General features: G+C 38.0%; 1 protein-coding gene across 1 annotated transcript; it reads left to right on the top strand.

Annotated features, from left to right (window-relative positions):
* Nucleotides 1–1,554: 1,554 nt before the first annotated feature.
* On the top strand, nt 1,555–20,985 carry LOC100249712 (ras-related protein RABA1d). Its single transcript, XM_002268779.5, has 2 exons — nt 1,555–1,983; nt 20,212–20,985. Exons 1-2 carry the CDS (start codon nt 1,763–1,765, stop codon nt 20,645–20,647), a joined length of 657 nt encoding a protein of 218 aa, XP_002268815.1. The 5' UTR covers nt 1,555–1,762; the 3' UTR covers nt 20,648–20,985.
* The last annotated feature ends 1,707 nt before the right edge of the window (nt 20,986–22,692 follow it).

Here is a 22,692-nt window from a genome sequence, read left to right as displayed (position 1 = left end):
CTAAAAATACCTTGATTTTTACTCAAGCTAAAAATCAATCATATACAAATCCTTTTATCAACAAAATATTTAATACACAAATAAGTAGCAAATAAATAGATAAACAAATAAATAAAAAAGCAAAATAATGAATGGATGCAAATAAATCGGTTTGATAAAAATGATAGTATCAAACTTTTCATTTTTCAAATATTTTGGTTATTGTAGCATTTCATCCTATTACACTCTCTTCCTTATAAATATTATATATTCTGAACCTAATGAGTCATCGTAACTTTAAAATACATTTACGTACATGATTGAAAGAAATCCATACATATATAGAGTCATAAATTTATTTTTTTATTTGATGTGAAATATCACAAACACCACTGCTAAGAGAAATCCATATATACATAGAGTTAGAAACTTCTTTTCCTATCACATGTGATATATCACAAACACCTCCACAGTCCACTCCCAATACAAACATGACGTTTTTTTTCTTATTCCTTTAAATTATTGGGTCAAATAGATAAATATCTCTTATAAATTGAACAAAATCTCTTACTAGTATCGATTTTGAGTTCATACTATGTTTGGGCCAATCCATTTTTATTTTGAACGTAATCATGCAAAAAAAAAAAAAAAAAACCAACGGTTACCCACTAAGCAAATCAATTATATTAACTAATTATTCATTTTTTTTGAATTAAATAAAAAAAGAATGGAAGAATTTGTCATTTTTTGTTTCATTACATTACTGGATAGAATGAAAAAACAATTAAAGACTTATAATTTCTCATTTACAAATACTTAAATTTTGATGCCTAGCTAATACCCCATATATAATTCGAATTAATCAATTTTAGCTTCCTTCTCTAATTCATTCTCAAATGGTTTGATATAAGTGATATTAAACCTTTCATTTTTCAAATATTTTGGTTCTTCCACACTTTATCTCCTTTCCCATTTGTAAAAATAAGAAGTTTTGAAATTTTCGAATAGCTTTGGTTTATCAAAAAATTATATTAAATTCAACATTTAAATTTCAAATGTTTACCTTAAAAAATGTCTTGTTTAAATAAAAAAAAGTTGAATAGAATGTTTAAAAAATTAAGCTATTCAATTTTTTTCATTATCTTAAATTTTTTTAAAAATAGTACATATTTTATTTAGAAATTTCTAAATTTTATAGAAGTTGTTATTATTTTTTAGTTAAAAAAAAAGGATTAAAACGAACATTAAATATTTAAGGATACGAGTTATGTAGTAAGGCTTAAAAATAATATCAAAAAATTATCTTGCTAGGATTTAAAATAATGTTAATAGGTTTTGAGAATAATCATGGGGTCTGGGCGAATTTGATGTAATCTTTAGGGGTTACTTTGCAACCTAATAATTCAATTTTGAGTTCCGCAATCAGCGGTGAAGGCGTGTGGTCGTTTTCATTTCCTCTGGGAAATACGGTAGAGGTCCAAGCAATTTTGAAACGAGAGGGAATATTTCTAATATTGATAAATATGAGGGTTGTAAGTGTAATTAAGTGTGAGGCCATTATAGTCATTTCATCATCACTCAAAAACCCAATGCAGAGTTTTCAAAAAGACGTCTCCTTTTCCTCCTCCTTCCCCTCTGGAATCCACCCAGGCGGACGACAGTGTCTCGTTTCCAACTCACAGAAGGGGCAAAAATTTTTTGTAGAGAGAGAAATTTAACTCCTCCACTGTCTTTCCTCTTCCCTCTTAATCCTAATAATTAAGAAAAGAAAGCGGTGGTGCTAATGGCTGGGTATAGAGCTGAAGATGACTACGATTACCTCTTCAAGGTGGTTCTGATCGGTGATTCTGGTGTTGGGAAGTCCAATCTTCTCTCCAGGTTTACCAGGAACGAGTTCAGCCTCGAGTCCAAGTCCACAATCGGGGTCGAGTTCGCCACTCGCAGCTTGAACGTTGATGGCAAGGTCATCAAAGCCCAGATTTGGGACACTGCTGGCCAGGAAAGGTGTGTTTTTTTATGCAACAATTTTGCTTTCTCTGATCTGGGCTTTTCACGTATCGTTGTCTTTCGTGCTTTCCTCTTCTGTTCTTCTTGTTTTGGTTTCTACTTCGTTGTGCTTTGCTTGGTTGCTGAGAATGTAGCAATTGAAAAGCCGGAAAATTCGGTGTTTGTTTAACTTAGTAAGTGGTCAAATCTGAAGTCATAGAATCTAAGCCTAATAGATGGAGGCTCTAGTTTTGCGGGTCTCAAGTGAGGGGAAATCTGTAATTCAAAAAATTTATTTTATGTCATTCATTTTCTTTGGGAACCAATGTGGCACTAGGGTTTGTGTCTGTACAGATTTGTGTTTGTTCAGTTGTAAATTTTGTCTAGTTCATATTTCGGATTCAAGCAAATGGGTTTGGTTTTGAGATCTGAAGAGGTTTGATTGCAATGGCAAATGCGCAACTGCTTTTATAGGGTTTTGCTTTTAGGACTCGTATAAAGAGTAACTTTTACTTTGATCTCATGGTGATCTCGGTTTGGGTTGATGGCACGTAGATGGATTTTAGGAGATCTTGATCTCTTGCAGCTTGTCTTGTAAGTTTTTGGTGTTCGATTGGAGTACTTTCCCTTGATTTAATATGAGTTCAAAAATGAAGTGAGATGGTCAAATTTTGTATTTGGGTCACTGTGCTTTTGCTTCCTACTAGAAGGCAGATAGAAGGTATAGAGATGGATTGGACCTCCTTGACTATTAATCGGATACTTTTCATAGGTTGGGATCTGAAGTGGTGTGGTTCATTTAGAGTTGCCTTATTCATATGAATAACTCACATCTTATAATTTATATAAATGATTATGTATTAAAATATGCGTAACTAGATTTAAGAGGCCATGGCTTCACACCTTTTTGGTTGCTTTGTATACGTCGTATATGCATTTTCTTTTAATACAATTGCCTTTACCTATAAAAAAAAGAGGCTATGTCTGCAAAAATGGCTTCCCAATTATTGAACTGAATTAGAACCTGTTAAGGGGGATGATCCCTGGAAATCAGATACGTGTTCATGATACATCTCCACACTGGTTAAGAGCAGCCGCATTCAAAAGAATAACCGAGAAAGTTTTTTAGTACAAAACCCACTGAAGGCAAACAATCCTGTGTCGGGCCAGGATCCATTTTTCATGGATAGCTAGAGAAGAAACGCATACTTTGGGATATTCAGGAAAAAAGAAGGAAAAGAAAAGAAAGAAAACAATATTATCCTACTTCATTGTAGAGATCTGACATCTGATTTTTCGTGAGTAGAAATGTCAAAGAATACCTTACAGGAATTGAATCCTCATGATCAACTGCCAGACTGCAACTGATATAATCTTGTCAATTCCAATTTTCAGAGAGGTTGCAGGAGGCTGCTGGAGGAGAGCACAATCTGATTCCAATGAGATGTTGCCCACCAAAACATTTATCAGGGAGACCTGTCTCATTATCGTAGAGATGATTTTATGACCAAATCAGTCAAATCCATTCCATTGGTTCTACATATAGCTCCCACAATTCCCCTCTTTAATTTCCATGCCATCATATGCATTCTTGCTTAGTTGAACTTGTTGCATTGAAACTTGATATTCTTTTTTCTGGCCATCTTTAATTAAAATGTGATCTTGATTGCTGGAATGTGAAGTTTAAGTTCCACATTGTAGAGTTTATCTCTTAAGGATATGGGATTACTTAGGCCAGCTTTATGCATTTCCTTTTTAAACACATTCTTTGGCCTGTTTGTTTGTATTAGGATTTCCCTTTTTGGCTTTGGAGTTGGAAATTCCTAGTTGGTGCCTCTTTATCCATATTAGATCATGTTGATTGGTTGGTCCCTTATTGATTGGAGGGAGGTGTTTTTTGTTAGTCTCTTCTATTTTTTGTTGTTTTGGTGCCCTTTGTATGTCCCCTTGTGTACGTTAGTGCCCCCTTTTGTTTAGGCGCTGTTAATAGTATACTTGTTTGCCTGTAAAAAGAATGAAGTTTAATGACTGCAGTCTTTCTTGGTATTGTGGAAATTTTTTTTCGTATTGACTTTCTTTTTTATCTCATAGTCATAGATTGAAAGTTTCAATTGAAATTATGCTACTGAATGGTATATTTCAAAATACATCCTAGAGGCAGAGCAAGTGGGCATCTTGATATCATTTTTTGTGTGGGGACAAAATAGCATAATTCTTTTGCTCCATTTGGATCTAAGAAAGATTAAGGAAAGAAAAAACAGAAAGGAAGAAATTTCTATTTCTCTTATTTGGTTTGTCATGGAAAATATGAAGGAAAATGAAATATATGAAAAATTATTTAAAACATTACATATTTTTAAATTATATATCATCGATATAATTGGAAAATGAACTTAGAGCAATATTAGGAGAGAAAAATTTATTAAAGTCAAACTTATTATTTCTCCTTAACTTTTATTCCCTTTCCCTTTTCCTTATCCTTAACTCACATTTTCTTTCTGTGTGGGTTAAGGTGTATATAGGCCCAGTATATGGTTGACTTCATAGATTGGTTGGGGTTTGGATGAGGGAGGGGGTATTTTTTGTTTGTTCCCTCTTTCCTATTTTTTTGCCAAGTGCACTTTGTATACGTCCTGTGTACTCATGTGTGCTTTTAGCGCTCATTAATGCATTCTCTTACTTATTAAAAAAAAAAAAAACTCACATTTTCTTTTTGTGTGTGTTTGTGCGCATGCTTTGTCTTATATGGTGATTTAAGTTTTCATGTATGATATATTTTGTACTTGCTATTCATCTATGTAAAATTGTACTCTAGCATTTATCAATCTTATTGGTATCTTTGGGTTGATGAACAAATTTTGGGCCTTTATATTATCAAATAATTTGAGTTGAACCATCACTTTTATAATAGACATATTTTATAGGGCTGGTATGGATCTGTTGGGGTGAATAGTTTACCACATGGTGGGGTTGTGGAAGGTCATTACAGGAGCGTGGGAAAGAGGCTTGTTCATTGCCATTGACTCTAGCCTCAGTAAAAATGTTGGCCTCAATTAAAAACGATATGGAGAGAGGGGGAGAGCAGCCATGGCCAGCCTCTCTCTCCCCTAGTCGTGTGTCTGTGTGTGTGTTTACTCATTTTATTTTATGAATTTGAAGCGGGGAAGAATGGTTAGGTTAGGGGAAGGGAAGAAAAATATGGTGGGAAGGAGGAAGAGGAAGAGGAAGAGGAATAAGGTTTAGGGTTTTCTGGGTGAGTGGATCAGGGAAGAAAATGAGGGGATTATCATCATTTTGCTTGTCCTTTTCCGTTAAAGAAGAAAAAAAAGAATTTAGAGGGTGCAAATGCATAAAGGTGGGATTGAAAATCCCCCGATTCTGATAAAGAAATAGAATCCCCAGATAGCTTCACATTTAAGGTTCAGGGGATGAGGAGGGAAGGGGGTTTCAATTCAAATCCTACTACAATTCTCTGAATTCTATAGACCCAAAGAATTTCTCTACTAACGAGATTTAGGGCACGCGCACACCTTGAGTGCTTTTTTTTTGCTTGGGAGGTGACATGGGCGCATGGGATAGACATTGGTAAATAGATTCTATCTTGTAAAGCTAGTGAGGATACAACAAATCATATTTTGATTCATTGCAGCAAAGCCTAATTATGAGAGCTTTTACTTGTAATGTTTGGTGTGCAATGTCTAAAGCCGACCTTCAGTAGAACCGTTATGGAGTGATCTAGAATTGTAGTGGGGGTGGTGCCTTGTTCTTCATTGGATTCCATCGATTTTTTAATGTGGGAATAATGGGCCCTTAACTTGTACATGTGTGTGCTGCCTCTTTCTGTAAGCACTTTTCTATGCACATCCTTTCGCCAAAAAAAAAAAAAAAAAAAGTACTATATGTATTTTTTAGATACAAAGCATGGAATTGGCTATCTTGTACAATGAAAGACCTACTTAACATTGGTTTCAAAATCACCACCCTTCTGCCTGTTTTTGTTGGGGAAAACTGAAGTGGCATATTGCTTATTTATGCTCATTGCTCACCAGGCACATTAAAACTCAAAGTAGGTGAGACTATCTTCAACTGACGGGTTTTTGGTTTTCCCGAACAGCTCCTCCTACACTTTGTTGTTCCATGTATAATCTCGGTACTGGTGACTGTATTATAGATCTGATTCTTGATGTATATGTGTCTTGATTTTTGGCTGGTTATGCCAAATTATGAAGAAAAACTATAAAAATATAATAATTTTCTAAAAATTTGTCACATTTACAGCTATATATCATTATCCTCAGTAAATGTTTGACATGTATTGCCATAGAACTACAATCTAGGTATTTAGAATGCTTTCTTCAATGAATTATTAAGAGGCAATGCATGTGGGAAAATAGTAAAAAGGTCGAGGTGGAGGTGGAAAATGTTTAGTTATAGGAATTTTTTCTTGGCTAGTGTTTAGCTTTACCAAACCTAATAATCAAAGCTTAACAATGGAGTGGAGTGCTGAGAAAGTGGTGGCAATTCCCTTGGTAGCCCCAGTAGGGGAGAGGTGTTTCCATGCTTGTGGTGCATTTGTGGGAGTGTTGAGATAGTAGGTTAGAATTATGGATTAGATCTTAATAAAGTTACTATTTGGAAGTTGAATAAGGTAGTGTTGGGTTGCTTTGTTAAAACTACTACCTGGTTTACTATTCCATTATTTATGCATAATTAAAAGACACATTTTGAAATTGGATGTTGTTGGAAAGGAAGTTTGAGCCGACTTCAAGTTTTTTTAAAAGGTAGTGATCAAATTGTTCCTATAGTTAGATGTTAAATTACATGTTTTACATTTTCTTTGTGTGGGTATTGGGATTTCTCCTATAATGAGCACTATCCCAGTAAAACTGATTAGTATACCAATATTAGTGGTGATTGGTACCCCGATTCAAGACCATGGAGGCTGCCTTGCACTTTCCTGTAATGTCATTTTTATGTTTTTATGTTAGTTTATCATCCACATGCCAAAATTGATGGCATACATGATAAATATTATTAGCAGTCACAAAATTAGTCTCTATGGTGCTAACATGTATTTTTCAGGCCCTTGAGAAGACCAATGGATATTCTGAAAATCCTTAAAAGCTGTAACTTTGTGATGAAAACGTTAAACATGTATTGTAACACTTTAATAGCAATCCTACGTAATCCCCACCATCTAAACAAAAAGGTTGTTGAAGTGGGTTTAGACTTTCTTTTCAATAGCTCTTACGTTACAAAAGATATCACCTTTTATTATATCTTAATGAGAAATCTATGACCATGATGGTAGTTTTAAGTATAATCTTATTCTACAATTTCATACCACATTGTTAGGCTTTTCAATAATAAGCTCAGTAGTAGGAGGTAAACTCTGCGGGTTGGGTCGGGTCGGGTTGGGTTGATGGTTAACCCAAGCTTATGAAACTCATTTGCCTAATCCGAACCCAACCTGAGGTTCAACCTAAGTTGTTAAACCCAAGCCCAACACTATCTTATTTTTCTAAACTTGGGTTCAAATCGGGTTAGGCTAGAGTTAGTAAATATATGGTCTGGTTAATAATCATTATATTGCAATATCGAGTAGTAATGGATAAAAATATTCCAATATCTTCAATACTCGATTCGTCTCGCCCTTTCTCATGAAACTTTAATTTCCGTCATAATCTAACCTATTTTGAGATAGAAGATCTAAAATGCCTCATGCATTCTCTAGATTGTATGAACTTATCCACTTCTGCTTCAGACGCGAGATCGTGGTCCTTATTTTTTTTTTTTTGATAAGTAAGCAGATGTTATATTAAAAAGGCAAAAAGCCACACAGCATATAGGACGTATACAAAGCAGCCAAACCCAAAAGCCACAAAAAGCCCACAATCCTACCTACCCTCAATTGGACGCGAGCCACTCTAGAAAACCTATGAGTGAAGAGGACTCCTCTCCAATATACACCCTAGCCCAACTCCACAAATTACATACAAAAGAATTTTTGAGTTTCTGTATAGATAAGAATCCCCCCCTAAAAGCTAATCTATTCCTTTCCTTCCAAACCGTCCAAAAAATACACAACGGGATGGAAGTCCAAACCTTTTTCCTTTTTTTCCCCACAAAAGAACCCCTCCAACTGAACAACATATCTTTAACCGTTTCAGGGAACACCCACTGAATGCCAAACAAGACGAAGACAATCTCCCAGAGGACCCGGACCACTGTACAATGTAGAAGAATATGATTTACAGTCTCCTCTTCACACCCACACAAAAAACATCGGTTGGGGAACTGCCACCCCCTTCTTTGTAGCCTATCCAAGGTTAGGACCTTTCCCCACGTGGCCTCCCAAGCAAAAAACACAACTTTAGTTGGGACCTTGTCCACCCAAATGCCCTTATTCGGGAATACAATATCATTCGAAGCAACAAGGAGGTTGTAAGCCTCCTTAACCCTAAAGATGCCACTTCCCCCACCTTTCCATAACACCGAATCCTCTTCTGAAGAGATTTTGTAATCCCTTAGCATGTACAGCAAATTACCAACCAAATCCACCTCCCAATCGTTAAAGTCTCTAGAGAAACTGATATTCCAACTTCCTTGGCCAAAGCTAGGGTCCCAAACTTCGTTCACCGTTGCATTCCTATGAGCTGCCAAATCGAATAAGAGAGGGAAAGTTTGGGACAGCGCTGCATTGCCGCACCAATGGTCAGTCCAAAACCTAACTTTGGTCCCTTTACCAACCTTGAACTCTATGTTATCCCAACACCAATCAGCTTCCTTCAGAATCTCCTTCCAAACTCCCACTCCAAACGTCCCACGAGCCTCATTAGTCCTCCAACCAAGACCCTCTTGACCAAACTTCTCCATAATCACCTTCTTCCACAGCTTATCTTCTTCAAAGGCAAACCTCCATAACCATTTTCCCAACAAAACCTTGTTCAAACGGGCAATCCTCCTAATGCCAAGGCCCCCCTTCTCCTTTTGAGCACACACCGCCTCCCAGTTAATTAAATGGACTTTCCTATCCAAGCTTCCCCCTCCCCAAAGAAAGTCTCTTTGGAGCTTTTCAAGCCTTCTCGCCACCATCTTGGGCATTCGAAACAGGGACAGTTGGTAGATCGGCATGCTGGCCAACGTGCTCTTAATGAGGGTAACCCTCCCGCCTTTGGAAATGTATTGCCTCTTCCACAAGGCTAATCTCCTCCTCATCTTCTCCTCCACCCCATCCCACATCGAGGAAGCCTTGTGAGGAACCCCTAACGGCAGCCCCAAATACACATTGGGCAAAGACCCCACCCTACAACCTAGCTCCACAGCCATCTCCTCAATCTCTTCCACTTCGCCAACCGGAATTAACTCACTTTTGGCTAGATTTATCCTTAACCCAGACGCAGCCTCGAACCAAGCCAGAATCCAGCTTAGAAAAGTCATGTTTTCTTTCCTTGCTTCACAAAAAATAATTGTGTCATCCGCAAAAAGCAAATGAGAAATATTTAGCTCCATCCTGCCCCTCCCCCAAAATCTGCAGCCTGAAAAGAATCCCCCGACAGCCGCCCTTCTTAACAGTGCACTAAGCACTTCCATACCCAAAACAAAGAGGTAAGGAGAGAGGGGATCTCCCTGACGCAACCCCTTGGTGCTTGAAAAGAAACCTGCTGGCACACCATTAACAAGAACAGAGAACTTGGCAGTAGAGATGCACCACCAAATCCACTCCATCCACCTAGACCCAAAGCCCAATTTACGCAGAATCTTCATAAGGAAATCCCAACTTATGCTGTCATAGGCTTTTTCAATGTCCAACTTACAAATCAACCCTTTCTCCTTACGTTTTTGCCAAGCATCAATCACCTCGTTAGCTATAAGCGAAGCATCCAATATTTGTCTCCCCTTCACAAACGCATTTTGGTCCAATGAAACCACCCTTCCTAGGACCTTCTTCAGCCTATTTGCCAACACCTTTGCCAGAAGCTTGTACAAACCTCCTAACAGGCTGATCGGCCGAAAGTCACCCAAGTCCTTGGCGCCTCCTTTCTTTGGAATAAGGACCAGAAACGTTGTATTCAAGCTTTTAACAAAGGATCTTTGTTCATAAAATTCCTTAAATAGCTCCAGGATCTCCTCTTTCACAAAGTCCCAGCATACTTGCCAAAAAGCTACTGTAAACCCATCCGGGCCTGGGGCTTTATCCCCATCCATCTCCAACAAGGCAGAATGTATTTCATCTTCAGAGAAAGGTAGCTCCAGATTACCAGCTTCTTGACTACTTAAATGACTTAGATGCAGCCCCTCTATGTCAGCTTTCCAGCCTGACTCTTCAGAGAGAAGCTGCTGAAAGACATTAACAATTCCCTCCTTCACCTCCTGCTCCTCCGACAGCCATACCCCATTAATCTTGATTCTATCCAATGTATTATTTCTTCGGTGTGCATTTGCCATTCGATGGAAGTAGCCTGTGTTCCTATCCCCTTCCTTTAACCAAAGTTCCCTGGACAATTGCCTCCAATGAATTTCTTCCAGCAGCACCCACTTCTGATAGTTTTCCTTGGCTTGTTTCTTCAGCTCAGTCTCCCTTTCTGAGAGGATCCTCTCACTTTCCACCCCATCCCAGTGCTCTACTTGATGGAGAGCTAAATTTTTGTTAGCTTCCAACCGACCAAAGACTTCCCTATTCCATACTTTGATCTTCCTCTTCAACTCCTTCAACTTTGAGGCCAGTCTGTAGCTGGCAGTCCCTCTCACCACAGTCTCCTGCCACCACCCCCGGAGTAAGTTCTTAAACCCAACAACTTTCAGCCACATATTTTCGAACCTAAACGGGGATGGACCCCTCCTAAGACCTCCACACTCCAGCAATATGGGAAAGTGGTCTGACGTAGGTCTTGGCAGCCTGCTCTGAACCACCCCACTGAAATGATCAAGCCAATTCTGCGTCACCAAGAATCTGTCGAGCCTAGCCCACGACTGACTCCCCCTACCCCCATTCCAAGTACACCTCCCCCCTTGCAAAGGAAGGTCAGTCAGCTCAAGCTCATCCACCATCTGTGCAAATCTTCTCATTGCCCCAGTAATCCTTCCTTGCCTACTTCTTTCCCCTTGAAGAAGGGTGATATTGAAATCCCCCCCTAAGCACCAAGGAACATCCCACAGACCCCTAATCGCCCCTAGCTCCTCCCACAAACACTCCCTTTCGTCTCTAGAGAAAGGTCTATACACGCCTGTGAACATCCAACAAAAACCATCCTCTACATTCCGGACTCTACAGGAAATTGAGAATTGGCCCACCTCCACATCTAATACATCCAACGTCCTTCTATCCCAACAAACCAAAATCCCTCCAGCAGAGCCTGAAGCTTCTAAGGCCCCCCACCCTAAGAACCTACCCGTACCCAAGCTTCTCACCACACCCTCCGACATAGCTTGAATTTTTGTTTCTTGGAGACAGAACACATCCACCCTCTGACTCCTAATCAGGGCCTTAATCACCTTCCTTTTGGAGCTGTCATTAGCTCCACGGACATTCCAACTCAGAAGTCTTAACTTCATAGGACTTCTAATATTTGACACCCTCTTCCTTGCCTGCCACCAACCTGCCTTTTCCCTCCTTCGTAGTTGATAGAACACTCTAGTCTTCTTAGCTCCCTCTCAAATTTAGATTTTTCTAGCAAAGACTTATTATGGATTCTTTCCCTTCTCTTTCTAATTTTACCCAGAAAATCCATGATCTCCTTCTCCAGTCCCTCTGTGGAGAACCCCAAAAAATTGCTGAATCTAGCCAAATCGCTTTCCTCCCAGCTGGCCTCCTCCCAATCGCTACCTTCATGGGGCTTAGGTTGGACTGGTTTCAATTCCGCACCGCTTACTATACTGCAACCATTATTTGCCTCCACCAGCTCCCACCGAGAGACAGCTTTACCCTCCGTGAGACCCGAAGCATTGATCATACATAACGGCGTTTCCCCCTGACCAGCCTCACACACAGCCCCAGAATAGTCGTAATACTCCCTTTCAGGAGTCCGACCATGAAAAAAACAGAGAGGGGAAGAAAGACCAGAGACTAATGCTCCTTTAAAATTAAGAGCAGTCCCATACCTCGAAGCTTCCTCAATTAAGGCCAGATCAGTCTTCGATTTCTCCATAGCTTGGCTCTCTTTTTCAAATTGCTTACGCAAATCATCCTTCTCCTAGAAGATGGAAGACTCTGATACTGGCCTTCCCACAACAATTGGATCTACCCTCACTAAAGAAGAGGCCTCTCCCGCTTGGACTTCGCCCCCTGGCCCTGAGTGATACTGACCCCTTACCAGCCCAAGATCCTCGTTTATTCCACTAACCTTGGTCTGCCCATGAGCCATCCTTGTGCACAGCCCGTAACTACTTGGCCCAGCCACACTAAGAGAAAATGGGCCAGGCCCAAAGGCGCCAAAGGCTAAATCCTTTGGGCTAGGGAAAGGGACCTCAACTGGGCCCTTCTTGGAAGAACCACCCAGCGCTGGCCCGCCTCCACTGGTCCGGCCCAACATCCCATGGCCCCGAGTAGGGCCCAAAGGACACCCTGACCCAGACGACTGACGCTGCATCCCATCTGCAGACTGAATCATGACCTCGTAACTCGTGCCATTACCCTCCTCCACCACGCGTTTCCCCGCGCGTGTTACTGCCTCACCCCCTACCTCGGCATCTACTGCAGCTTTCTTCCCGCTTTGATCCGTCGGAAAAATCCTCAGAAGCGGTCTGATTTCCCACCACAGGGTTAGCACATAGCACCTCTCATCAACCCAGATTTCCACCGCGCTAGGAATCTCATCACCGTTTACCTTCACCAGTATCCGGGCCCACTGCAGCTCCTCCAGCTTCTCCGTTTGATTGTCGACTGCCAAGAAACCCCCACATTCCTCCCCTACTCTTTTTAGAATGTCCCGATCCCAAAGCGATACCGGTAACCCCACTATCCTCACCCAGGCCTCGCTTCTAGCTTCCCCCTCCATCACACACCCCGTTTCGGGGCTCCATTCTTCCACGCGTAAGGAAATCCCCCCAACCAACACTTCCCCAGTTTTGAGCACTTTCCTAGCTTCTTCCAACCTCTCAAACTCCAACAATATCTTACCCCTTTCCAGTTTTGCCAACCCTAGCTTACCCCTCAATCCCCACATACTTGCCATTTGGGTTCCCCACCCTTGCAGATCGTCACCTCTCCCTGAGTTCGGATTCCAGAATCCAACGAGACAGTGGGTCAGCTTATGTAAATTACTGCTCAATGACTCTTTCCTAATCTTCACCTTCGCCACTGCTTTACCTTTACTCCTTGGCGTCTGTTCCACCTCCGCGAAGGATTTCCTCAGGTTCGGTTCCGACAACCTCACATCCGGCTGTTGCCTTTCCTTTCTATCCATGACAACCCCCAAATTGCGTAATGTCATCGCCATTAGAGACCATCCTCCCTTCACCCCTCTTCCCTTAGGGATGAAAATGCTAAACCTTTTACTTTCCACATCCACCACGCCCAGACGTAGATAACAACCCCCTTTATTCGCATCACGCAACAGCGAATAGGACCTGCCGTCCTCTTCCCACCTTTTTTCCCATTTTTCCTCACTCTTCTCTTCTAAGCAGAGGAGCAAGCACTCCAGAAACAGTCCCAGGCTCACCGGTCCCAACTTGACCCACGAGGAGATCCCTCTTTTCCTCTCCACCAAAGTAGCTTTCATTTTACCTTTCCTCTCCTCCACTACGACCTCGAACGATTTCGATTCCACACCAAAGTTGCTCACCCTCCGGCTTTTCCTAGTCCCCAACCATGTCTCACCCTCTGTCTCCTCGCCCGCACCCACAGACTTCTCTTCCCCACCCACTCTCTCACGCTCTCTCTTTCTGACTTTCTCTCTCTCTCTCTCCTCCATTGCGACTTACTTCTTGAACATTTTTAAGTTCTGACTGGTTTTTTGTGGTTATCGTTTGTCTTCAGGTTTGTTCACAGTCAAATCTTTCTTTACAGCCTTGTCCCAAATGCCTGATTCATCTCCATTTTTCCCCACTAAGTTTGTATGGAAATCTCAAGTCCCTTTTAAAGTTAAGACCCTTGTCTGGCTTGTGGCACACAAGAAGGTAAATACCAACGACTTGCTACAATTGAGGAGACCCCACAAAGCTCTTAGCCCTGACATATGTAAGTTGTGTATGGAGTAAGGAGAATCAGTAGATCATCTCTTCCTCCATTGTTCAGTGACGTTGGGGTTGTGGCACAGACTTTTTCAGCTAGCCAAGATGGATTGGGTACCTCCGAAAAGCATTTCAAACATGATGTTCATCAATTACAAAGGATTTGGCAAGTCCAAGAAAGGGGTAATTCTATGGCAAAACGCGAGTATAACGTTAATCTGGGTTGTGTGGCGGGAAAGAAATGCTAGGATATTTGAGGACAAAGCTAGGAATTCAGGGAATCTTTGAGATTCCATTCATTTCCTTGCGTCCTTTTGGACTTTTTGTTTAGCGGGTTTTAAGGGCATCCCCCTTAACGTATTACAACTTGATTGGCTAGCAGTGTGTAGATCCAATAGTTTCAATGGGACGGCCTAGTGTATTGTTATTTTTTCATGTTGTTTAGTTTTACTTTTGGCGGGAGGATTCCTCATCCTCCTTTTGTACTTCTTTTTCTATCAATATATTCACGTGTGGTTTCCTATATATATAAAAAAAATTAATCATTATATTGGCAACATCTATTTTCCTAAATATACCTAGGAAATGATTTTTTTTTCTTTTCTTTTGGGCAATCATATGATGCATTTAATCAAATCAACACGTGCATTCAATAAAATGGTTGTTTAGGAAACCCAAAAACCTGGTGGGCTGAGGATTTTCTGACCTGGTTTTAGTCTAATGTGTTGGTAAGTCATGTGAGAAGCATGACAATTCAGCTCCCTCTAAGATATCAGGCACAAGGCAAGTGGAACCCGAAGGCACAATTCCTTTTAGTGCTTTTTGTTTCTGTTGGTTCTTGTTTGAATTAGGTAGCCTAAGGCAAGTGGAACGCACCTCCTCTACTCCATAAAACTCCCAAATGGCCCAAAAAGGAAGAAATTAATATAATTGGCATAATAGGAGTGAGCATGCTGCAGATTATTGAGAGCTTGTAGCATGAATTATTAGTGCAACTAACAGGTTATATGCATCACCGGTTGATTAGAAAATTATAATATCCTATGCTGCAAAATTTGTGGAAATTTTGTGGGTTAAGATGATGGATGATGCTACATGTGCGACCATTTTTATTATCATTTTTATCACTGTGGAAATTTTGTGGGTTAAGATTATGGATGATGCTACATGTATGACCATTTTTATCATCATTTTTATCACTTGCTGATGTGGTAAGTGATCATTAGTAGTAGACAAATAATAAAAAATGCATTTTATTGCATTTTGATTACTTTTTCTACCATTATCGTTATTTACCACATTAGTAAGTGATGAAAATGGTGATAGAAATAGCGGTACACCTAGCATTTTTCCTAGTAATTCAATTTAGAAGATGCATGCATCATCACTTGATTAGAGAAGCTGGAACACTATATGGGACTGTATAGTGCTCATTTGGTGTCTTCAATATTCTTAGCTGTTTTATAGTTGGCTTGATTCAAAGTGATTACTTCATGGATTTGGCTATCAATCCATGACTATAAGATTTTTAATGCTGAAACCAAGGATTTAAATATCACCCAAGTTGCTAAAATTTCAGTTGATGCACCTTGGTACAAAAATGAAAAGGAGGGGATAACTTTGGCCAGTAATACTTTGGCAGAACATTGGTGGTTTATCACATAAATTTCCCGACATTTTCAATTTGGAATTTCTACCGAGCATTATTGTAATATTTGGCTAAGTTTTGTTTTTGTTTTTTTGTTTTTTGTTTTTTGGTGAAAATCAACTAACATATCCATTTAATTCAATTGTTATTTTTAAAACATTATGATTATTTTTAGACGAAATTTAATTGAAATCTACCAAATAAATGAATATTTATCTTTTTAAATATAAGATACGATATTTATCACTTTAAATATAAAATATTTGTCACTTTAAAATATTTAAAGAAATGCTTATAATGGTTAAATTGTCCAAATTAAAAGATGAGATTGCAAATAACAAAAATATCTAGAAATTTTAATAAAAATAAGTTTCTCATATTGGATGAAAAATAATTTTAAATGAGAAAATTAATTTAATAAGGAAAATTATAAATACAATTTTCAACTTATATTATCTTAATCCATTATATTCATGTATTTACAAAAAAGTTTAAATACTTTTTAATGGAATTATTACTTTTATTGAAACAGTTTTATATCACATTTTGATTAAAAAATTATTAAATTTTTTTAAATAAGATTTTATGTTAACTATTTTTTAGTTTAATTTAAAATTGATTAACATGAATTTGAGTAGTGCATAATGCAAATTCAATGAATGAATTTTTCTTTCAAAATAATATTTGTTATTAGTGCATAACGCACAGTATTGACTCATGTCACAAATTTTATCATGAATATATTTAATATTATTTTCTTACAAAAGAATAATTTAATAATTGAATTATTGATTGTTTTTATCATTTTTCAAATTTTATTAAAGATTTCCATATTTCTGTCAATTTTTATAATTTTTTCAATTCTTATTAAAATTTCCATTGATATCAATATTTCCATAAAATTGATCTGTCTATATGTCCATTGACATTGATGTTTTCATTTCTGAAACCACAACATGAACTAATGAATCTGTAGCATGTATTCTTGCATGAAAGAAATTTAAATAGCAAAAAAAAAAAAAATTGTAAATTTATGGATTTGGCTCTAAATCCATGATTCAACACCCGTCAAGATAGCCCAATTGGTCAAAGTGAACACTGAGAAGTGTGGTCTTAGTAAGTGACACATGTTCTTGGGTTTGAATCCTACCATTGATGATACCCTGAATTTACCCGGTATTAGTTGTTTCAGGGCGGTCAACACCCTGAGGTTTGGATCCCCATGGAGAGTCCTAAGGGCTTGGCTATGGAAGGTTCTTCGGTTATAATAATAATAATAAAAAAAAATCCATAGTTCAGCATTCATAATTTTTATACAATGCTCTCAAATTTTAAGTTCATGTGTAGTGTGGCGATTTTCCAATAAAAGATGGCTTCCCTAATTTCTTCATCATTTCTACTCATAGAAATGCTTAGGTTGTGGTGGTTTGGGATGTGGGGGTTGGCAGAGATCACCGGGACCCTCATTTCCAAAGCAATTCTCATGATTGGGAGTTGGAGTTGCTCCTTAACCAAGTTTAATGAGTGGGTGTTAGATGAGACTGAATGTGGAGATATGCTAGGCATGGGCAGCAATTTTCTTCTAAATCTTATCCTAAGGCAGTTCAGATGCATTAGTCACTATGGAAACCTATAGTTTGATGGCTAGTTTAAAGTTCTTTTATTATTCTATTTTTATTTGAGGGGGACTGTAGTAGAAGATTTTGGTGACTGATCAGCTCATGAAGGTTGGCCCTTCGTTAATAGGTGCTGCTTATTTATGCCGCCGGAGGAATTAGCCAAGCATATTCTTATTCATCGTGTGGAAACCCACATTTTGTGGGTATCTCTCATTCTCTTTATTTGAGGTTGCTTCGATGACTGGTTAGAGGTTTGTTACTTGGTTGATGTGGTTGTTCTGTGGGTGACAAATGCTTACTGGTGTAGAGTATGCCTTTTACTTGTTTTGATGCATTTACAAAGAGCACAAGTGAATTTTTTGAGCATTTGAGTGCTCTAGTCAAGTTTTAAAGTATTTGTTCCTAGAGTTGCTATTTGAATGGCTTAGTGGTACTCTCTGGAAGGTTAACCCTTCTTTCTTTGAGTTCATTGATTGCTTAAGGAGGCTTTAGGCTGTTTTAAGGCTTTTGTTTTTGCATTTCATATTTTTCATTTTTTTTCATGTTCAGCACACTCTATATGCATTTCATGCATTATGATTCCACCACCTCTTTTATTATGTGCTTATTGATTTTATATATATATATATATATATATATATTCAATTTATCTATGTATCTATATATTCAATTTATCTATGTAAAATTCCATTGTTCTATGATATTGAGTACATATAAAGTCCTAATAGCGGTAATGGTGTATATTAGAACTATGTCAAGAAGTTAAAAAATGGGTGTATCATACATTTTTTGATAAGCAATGAATTTTATGAAGAAGTAAGAGGCATATAGCAAAAGGAGCACACTTAAAGTACAAAGGATATATGTGTAGGATGTGGAATGATGTAAGAAAAAGGATTTTCCTTATCAAAAATAAATAAATAAGAGAAAATTAGGATCAAATAAAAGAGGAAATGTTGAAAATCAAACTTCTTCCTCAACAGTGAGCAAAAAAGATCCAATGTTAGATCCAAAGAGACACTAGACCAAGAAAACAAAGTTTTTAAAAAGGTATATTTCAGCACCAATTCCAAGCTTTCCTTGCACTGGGGATGGGGACATGTATCATTTCTCTCTTTCCATATGTATCAAATCATGCATAAGGTTTAGGCCTGTTGTACATTCTATTCCTTCTCTCAATGAGCACCCCTTGGTAGTTTAGCTACAACTCAAAAGGATGGGGAAACATTTAAGAAACATGGACTCATAATATTAAATCTATGCTTGGCTTTGATAAAATACATAAATAAAATAGAATCCTAGTTAGATTTGGGCCACATTTGGGGCACCGTTTGGAAGGCTAACAATATTTAATTTTTTTTTTTTTTTGGCTATGAAAGCTCTTTTTCAAGGTGTTTGATTTCATTTAAGACATCTTTTGAGTTAAAGGCATTAGCATTTCAAAGTTCTTGTACTATAAGTTAAAACCTTGTATCTTTTGCTGGAAGTCTTAATTGGGTCTGCCTTGGCAAATGGTTATGGTGGCTTTCCCTCAAGTAAAGGTGCTTTTGGAGGAAGATCATCCAAGGAAAGTTTTGAGGAACTGGTCAAGGGGTGGAACACTTGTGAGGTGAGGGATATTTTTGGTATGAGCCTGTGGAAAGACTTGAGAAAAGGTTAGGGGGAATTCAACCACAGGATAGCTATTTGGGTTAAAAATGGTAGTTGAACAAAATTTTGTGGGATAGATGGGTGGGGAAGATCCGTTTGAAACAATCATTTCCTTGGTTATTTGGACTAGCTTCTCATAAGAATGTTACTGTTGCTAACATGTGGGAAGGGAGAGGTAGTGGAGGCCACCGACTGGTGCATTTCAGAAGACTCTTCTAAGATAAGTACTATATATTGTTTCATTTTTGGTATAAATATTTCACTGCAGACCATTCCTCACATGATGTGGTCACACGTGACACTCTCCAAACCAACCCTGAAGAAAGCTTTATTGGCAATAACCCCACCGGCCGTTCTCTTATAAAGCAACAGCTACCATCCTCCATCATCATACTCTCTTCCCATTGGTGGATTTGAAAACCCCAAACCCCTAAACTATGAACTCCATCCTAACCATCCACAGGCTGTTTCTTTTTACCTAGCTCCTGCTCTGTTTCTCTCCTTAAACCTTAGATTTGAAGTCTGCAACGTAGTGTAACAATGGCAGGTAGAGGCAAAATGCTAGGCTCCAATGCCACCAAGAAGGCCACATTTTGGGATAAAATCCCAAAATTTCCTAAGAATCTCAAGAAAATCGGGATGAAATCGCAAAACATCTGAAAAAATGCCAAAAAAATTGACTGATTTTCCCTTGCATTTATCATTTCAAGGCTGATCAATATCTGACTTATCTCCCATCATATCAGCAAATTTCACCGACATTTTAATCTGTGCTTGTGGAAGAGCTGAACTCCCACTCTTTTGCTGTCCTTTCAGTGTAGGATTCAGTTTCTCAAAAGGATGCCACGTGATAGATAAAAATAATGTTACTTTAGTTAACAGGAGACATCCTTAATTGAAACATGCCACCTTTTAATATCTAAAAATTTGAATCCATATAGCGAAAGAACTGGGACTAACTTCACTTTTCCTTTCCATTGCCAAATGGCCCCCATAGGTGTTTGGTGTTTTTACATCATATGGTATCGTAGGTCTTCTTGCATTGGTATACTTCTGTTTTTGCTGCCAGATTTATATCTACTCAAATTATTGTAATTTGATTTTACAATCAATACCTATTATCTATTTCTTAAGCCTTATCTTTTTGGAGATTTGTAGGTACCGTGCAATAACTAGTGCTTACTACCGAGGAGCTGTGGGTGCTCTGCTTGTGTATGATGTTACTCGGCACTCCACATTTGAGAATGTTGAAAGGTGGTTGAGGGAGTTGAGGGATCACACAGATCCCAACATTGTGGTCATGCTCATTGGTAACAAATCGGATCTTCGTCATCTTGTGGCAGTCTCAACTGAGGACGGCAAGTCATTTGCAGAGAGGGAGTCCCTCTACTTCATGGAAACCTCTGCGCTGGAAGCAACAAATGTGGACAATGCATTTGCTGAAGTTCTTACTCAGATATACCGAATTGTTAGCAAGAAAGCCATGGAAGCTGGTGATGATGGAGCTGCTTCAGCTGTTCCCAGCAAAGGGGAGAAAATTGATGTTGGTAAAGATGTCTCAGCTATGAAGAGAGTTGGATGCTGCTCAAACTAGGGTTTTGAATTGAATTTGATTGTGTTGGATGGGATGTGGCCGGTTTGTTTTGCTGCATCTGTTTCTATATACACCACCATGATTGTGTAAAATTTTCTCAAAGTTGCCTACATTAGGAGATAGGCTGATTGTCTTTACATATTATTTTTATTTTTTTACTTGAGATTATTTACATTATTAGCTGACACAGAGGGCTTGATTAGGAGCATGATATTCTATTGTTTTCAGTTAGATGGTGGATAGGGTGAAGACTTGAACCAAAACTTGTTTGATTCAATGCCTGTTCAGATTCATTTATCTATATTGCATTATTCTAATGAAATGCCGGTTTGTGGACATGCTCTTTTAGCATATCGTACAGACTATTTGTTTTCAATAATTCTATTTTGTATGTTTTTACCTCTATATCCTATGCCTGAACCATGTTTATACCAGGAGCATCAGGTGGAGACTTATCCATAGGTCCAGCCATAAGGATCAAGTTTCCCCTAAGCTGACTGACTACTCGGTCTACTCTTGCTGCGACACTTTCAATAGTATGCCATAAATACTCCATATTGAAATGTGTAATATCTTCCTCTCAAATCAATTTGGAGCATCTCGGAGAGTGATAAATTACATTTTTAACCTTGTAATGTTTGTGGCTCACAAACAAGTCCCATATGATTCTTGCGATGAATTAGGTTTGGTTGATAATTTTGACTCAATTTTTAAAGATTAGGTTGCGACATATACTATCTTGGGTTTTACATGGGCCAATTCGATTTTGGAATAATTTAGAAATAATTTTAGACTGTTTCATTTTCGATGTCATTCGGGGTATTCATGCATTTAAGATTATTAAAGCTTATGGAATGACTATAATTGAGAAAAAGCACAAAAACTTGATCCAAATTAAAATTTTGTAGTGAATGTTCAAATTCACCCTTGGGTGTATGAACACTAGTTGTAAATTGTGCACAATTTTGTTCCACTTTTTTCAAGGGCAATTGTGTAAAATTAACAGCTTAATGGTTTTTCAAAACTAGTCCTCAGTTTTCTTAACATAAAAAAAAAAGATTATTTTGTGGAAGAAAAATGTAGAAAACAATCATTCAATAAGTTTTTACTTCTTTCTCTTAAATCTTTCAGGATTTTTCTTGAAAGTAATTATTAATTATAAAAACGCTAGAGACTTGTATCACATAAACTTTGATAAGGGTTTTGAGGGTTTTATTAAAAATCATTAGAAAAATATTATCCCAAGATATGGAAAAAGAGTATAGGTGTTAGTGATATAAGACTCTAGATGCTATGTGTATTCGATTAGGTGCTAATGATACTATTTGAGGGATTGAGAGACGATTTTTTTTTTCCATAGCAACTAAAAGGTTATTAGGTGATTTTAATAAGTTATATCTGGGGTTTATTATGGAATTGAAAATCTTGTATATGAGATTGATAATATATTAATCATAATTGGATAATTGAAAAAAATAAAAATAAATTTGTGGTTAATTTCTATGAATATCTATTTATTCCACTTCTTTTTAGGTAATTTCATATATTAAGACAACTTACTTTTAAATTCCAATTCGGGGTAAGAAAAAAATCTGAGGGTAGAAAATTCAATCTTGATTAGACTTTCTTTGAATCACAAAAAAAAAAAAAAAAAAAAAAGGGAAAAAACCTAGAACAAGAAAAAGAGGGAAAGAAAAAAAAAAGTTTGAGCTGATAAGAACAGATATAAATATCTTAATGTGACCACTTTGTTTGGCTGGGTCTGTTCAAATGTTTGAGACACGTTTTGTTGACAGGCAAACAACAAATGGACGGCAAGTGGGAACTAGTTTGATGGTTATGGATGGGAGCAGCACCACCGCTCAGAACTAGGCAGCTACGTGAGTCTGTTGTCAGAAAAAAGGCTGCTATTGATTTTATTATTGTCACTATTAAGGATTTTTCTCACTTGGATGTATTATATTATCAGTAGAACTAAATTGTTGAAGGCTCCTGTTGTCTTTTTATTTTTTTAATTAACATATAATTTAAAACTTCAATCAATA

This window comes from Vitis vinifera, chromosome 10 (genome assembly GCF_030704535.1).
Source record: "Vitis vinifera cultivar Pinot Noir 40024 chromosome 10, ASM3070453v1".
Taxonomy (NCBI): domain Eukaryota; kingdom Viridiplantae; phylum Streptophyta; class Magnoliopsida; order Vitales; family Vitaceae; genus Vitis; species Vitis vinifera.
The sequence above is the reverse complement of the archived record's forward strand: the minus strand, read 5'-3'. Positions and strand labels throughout refer to the sequence as shown.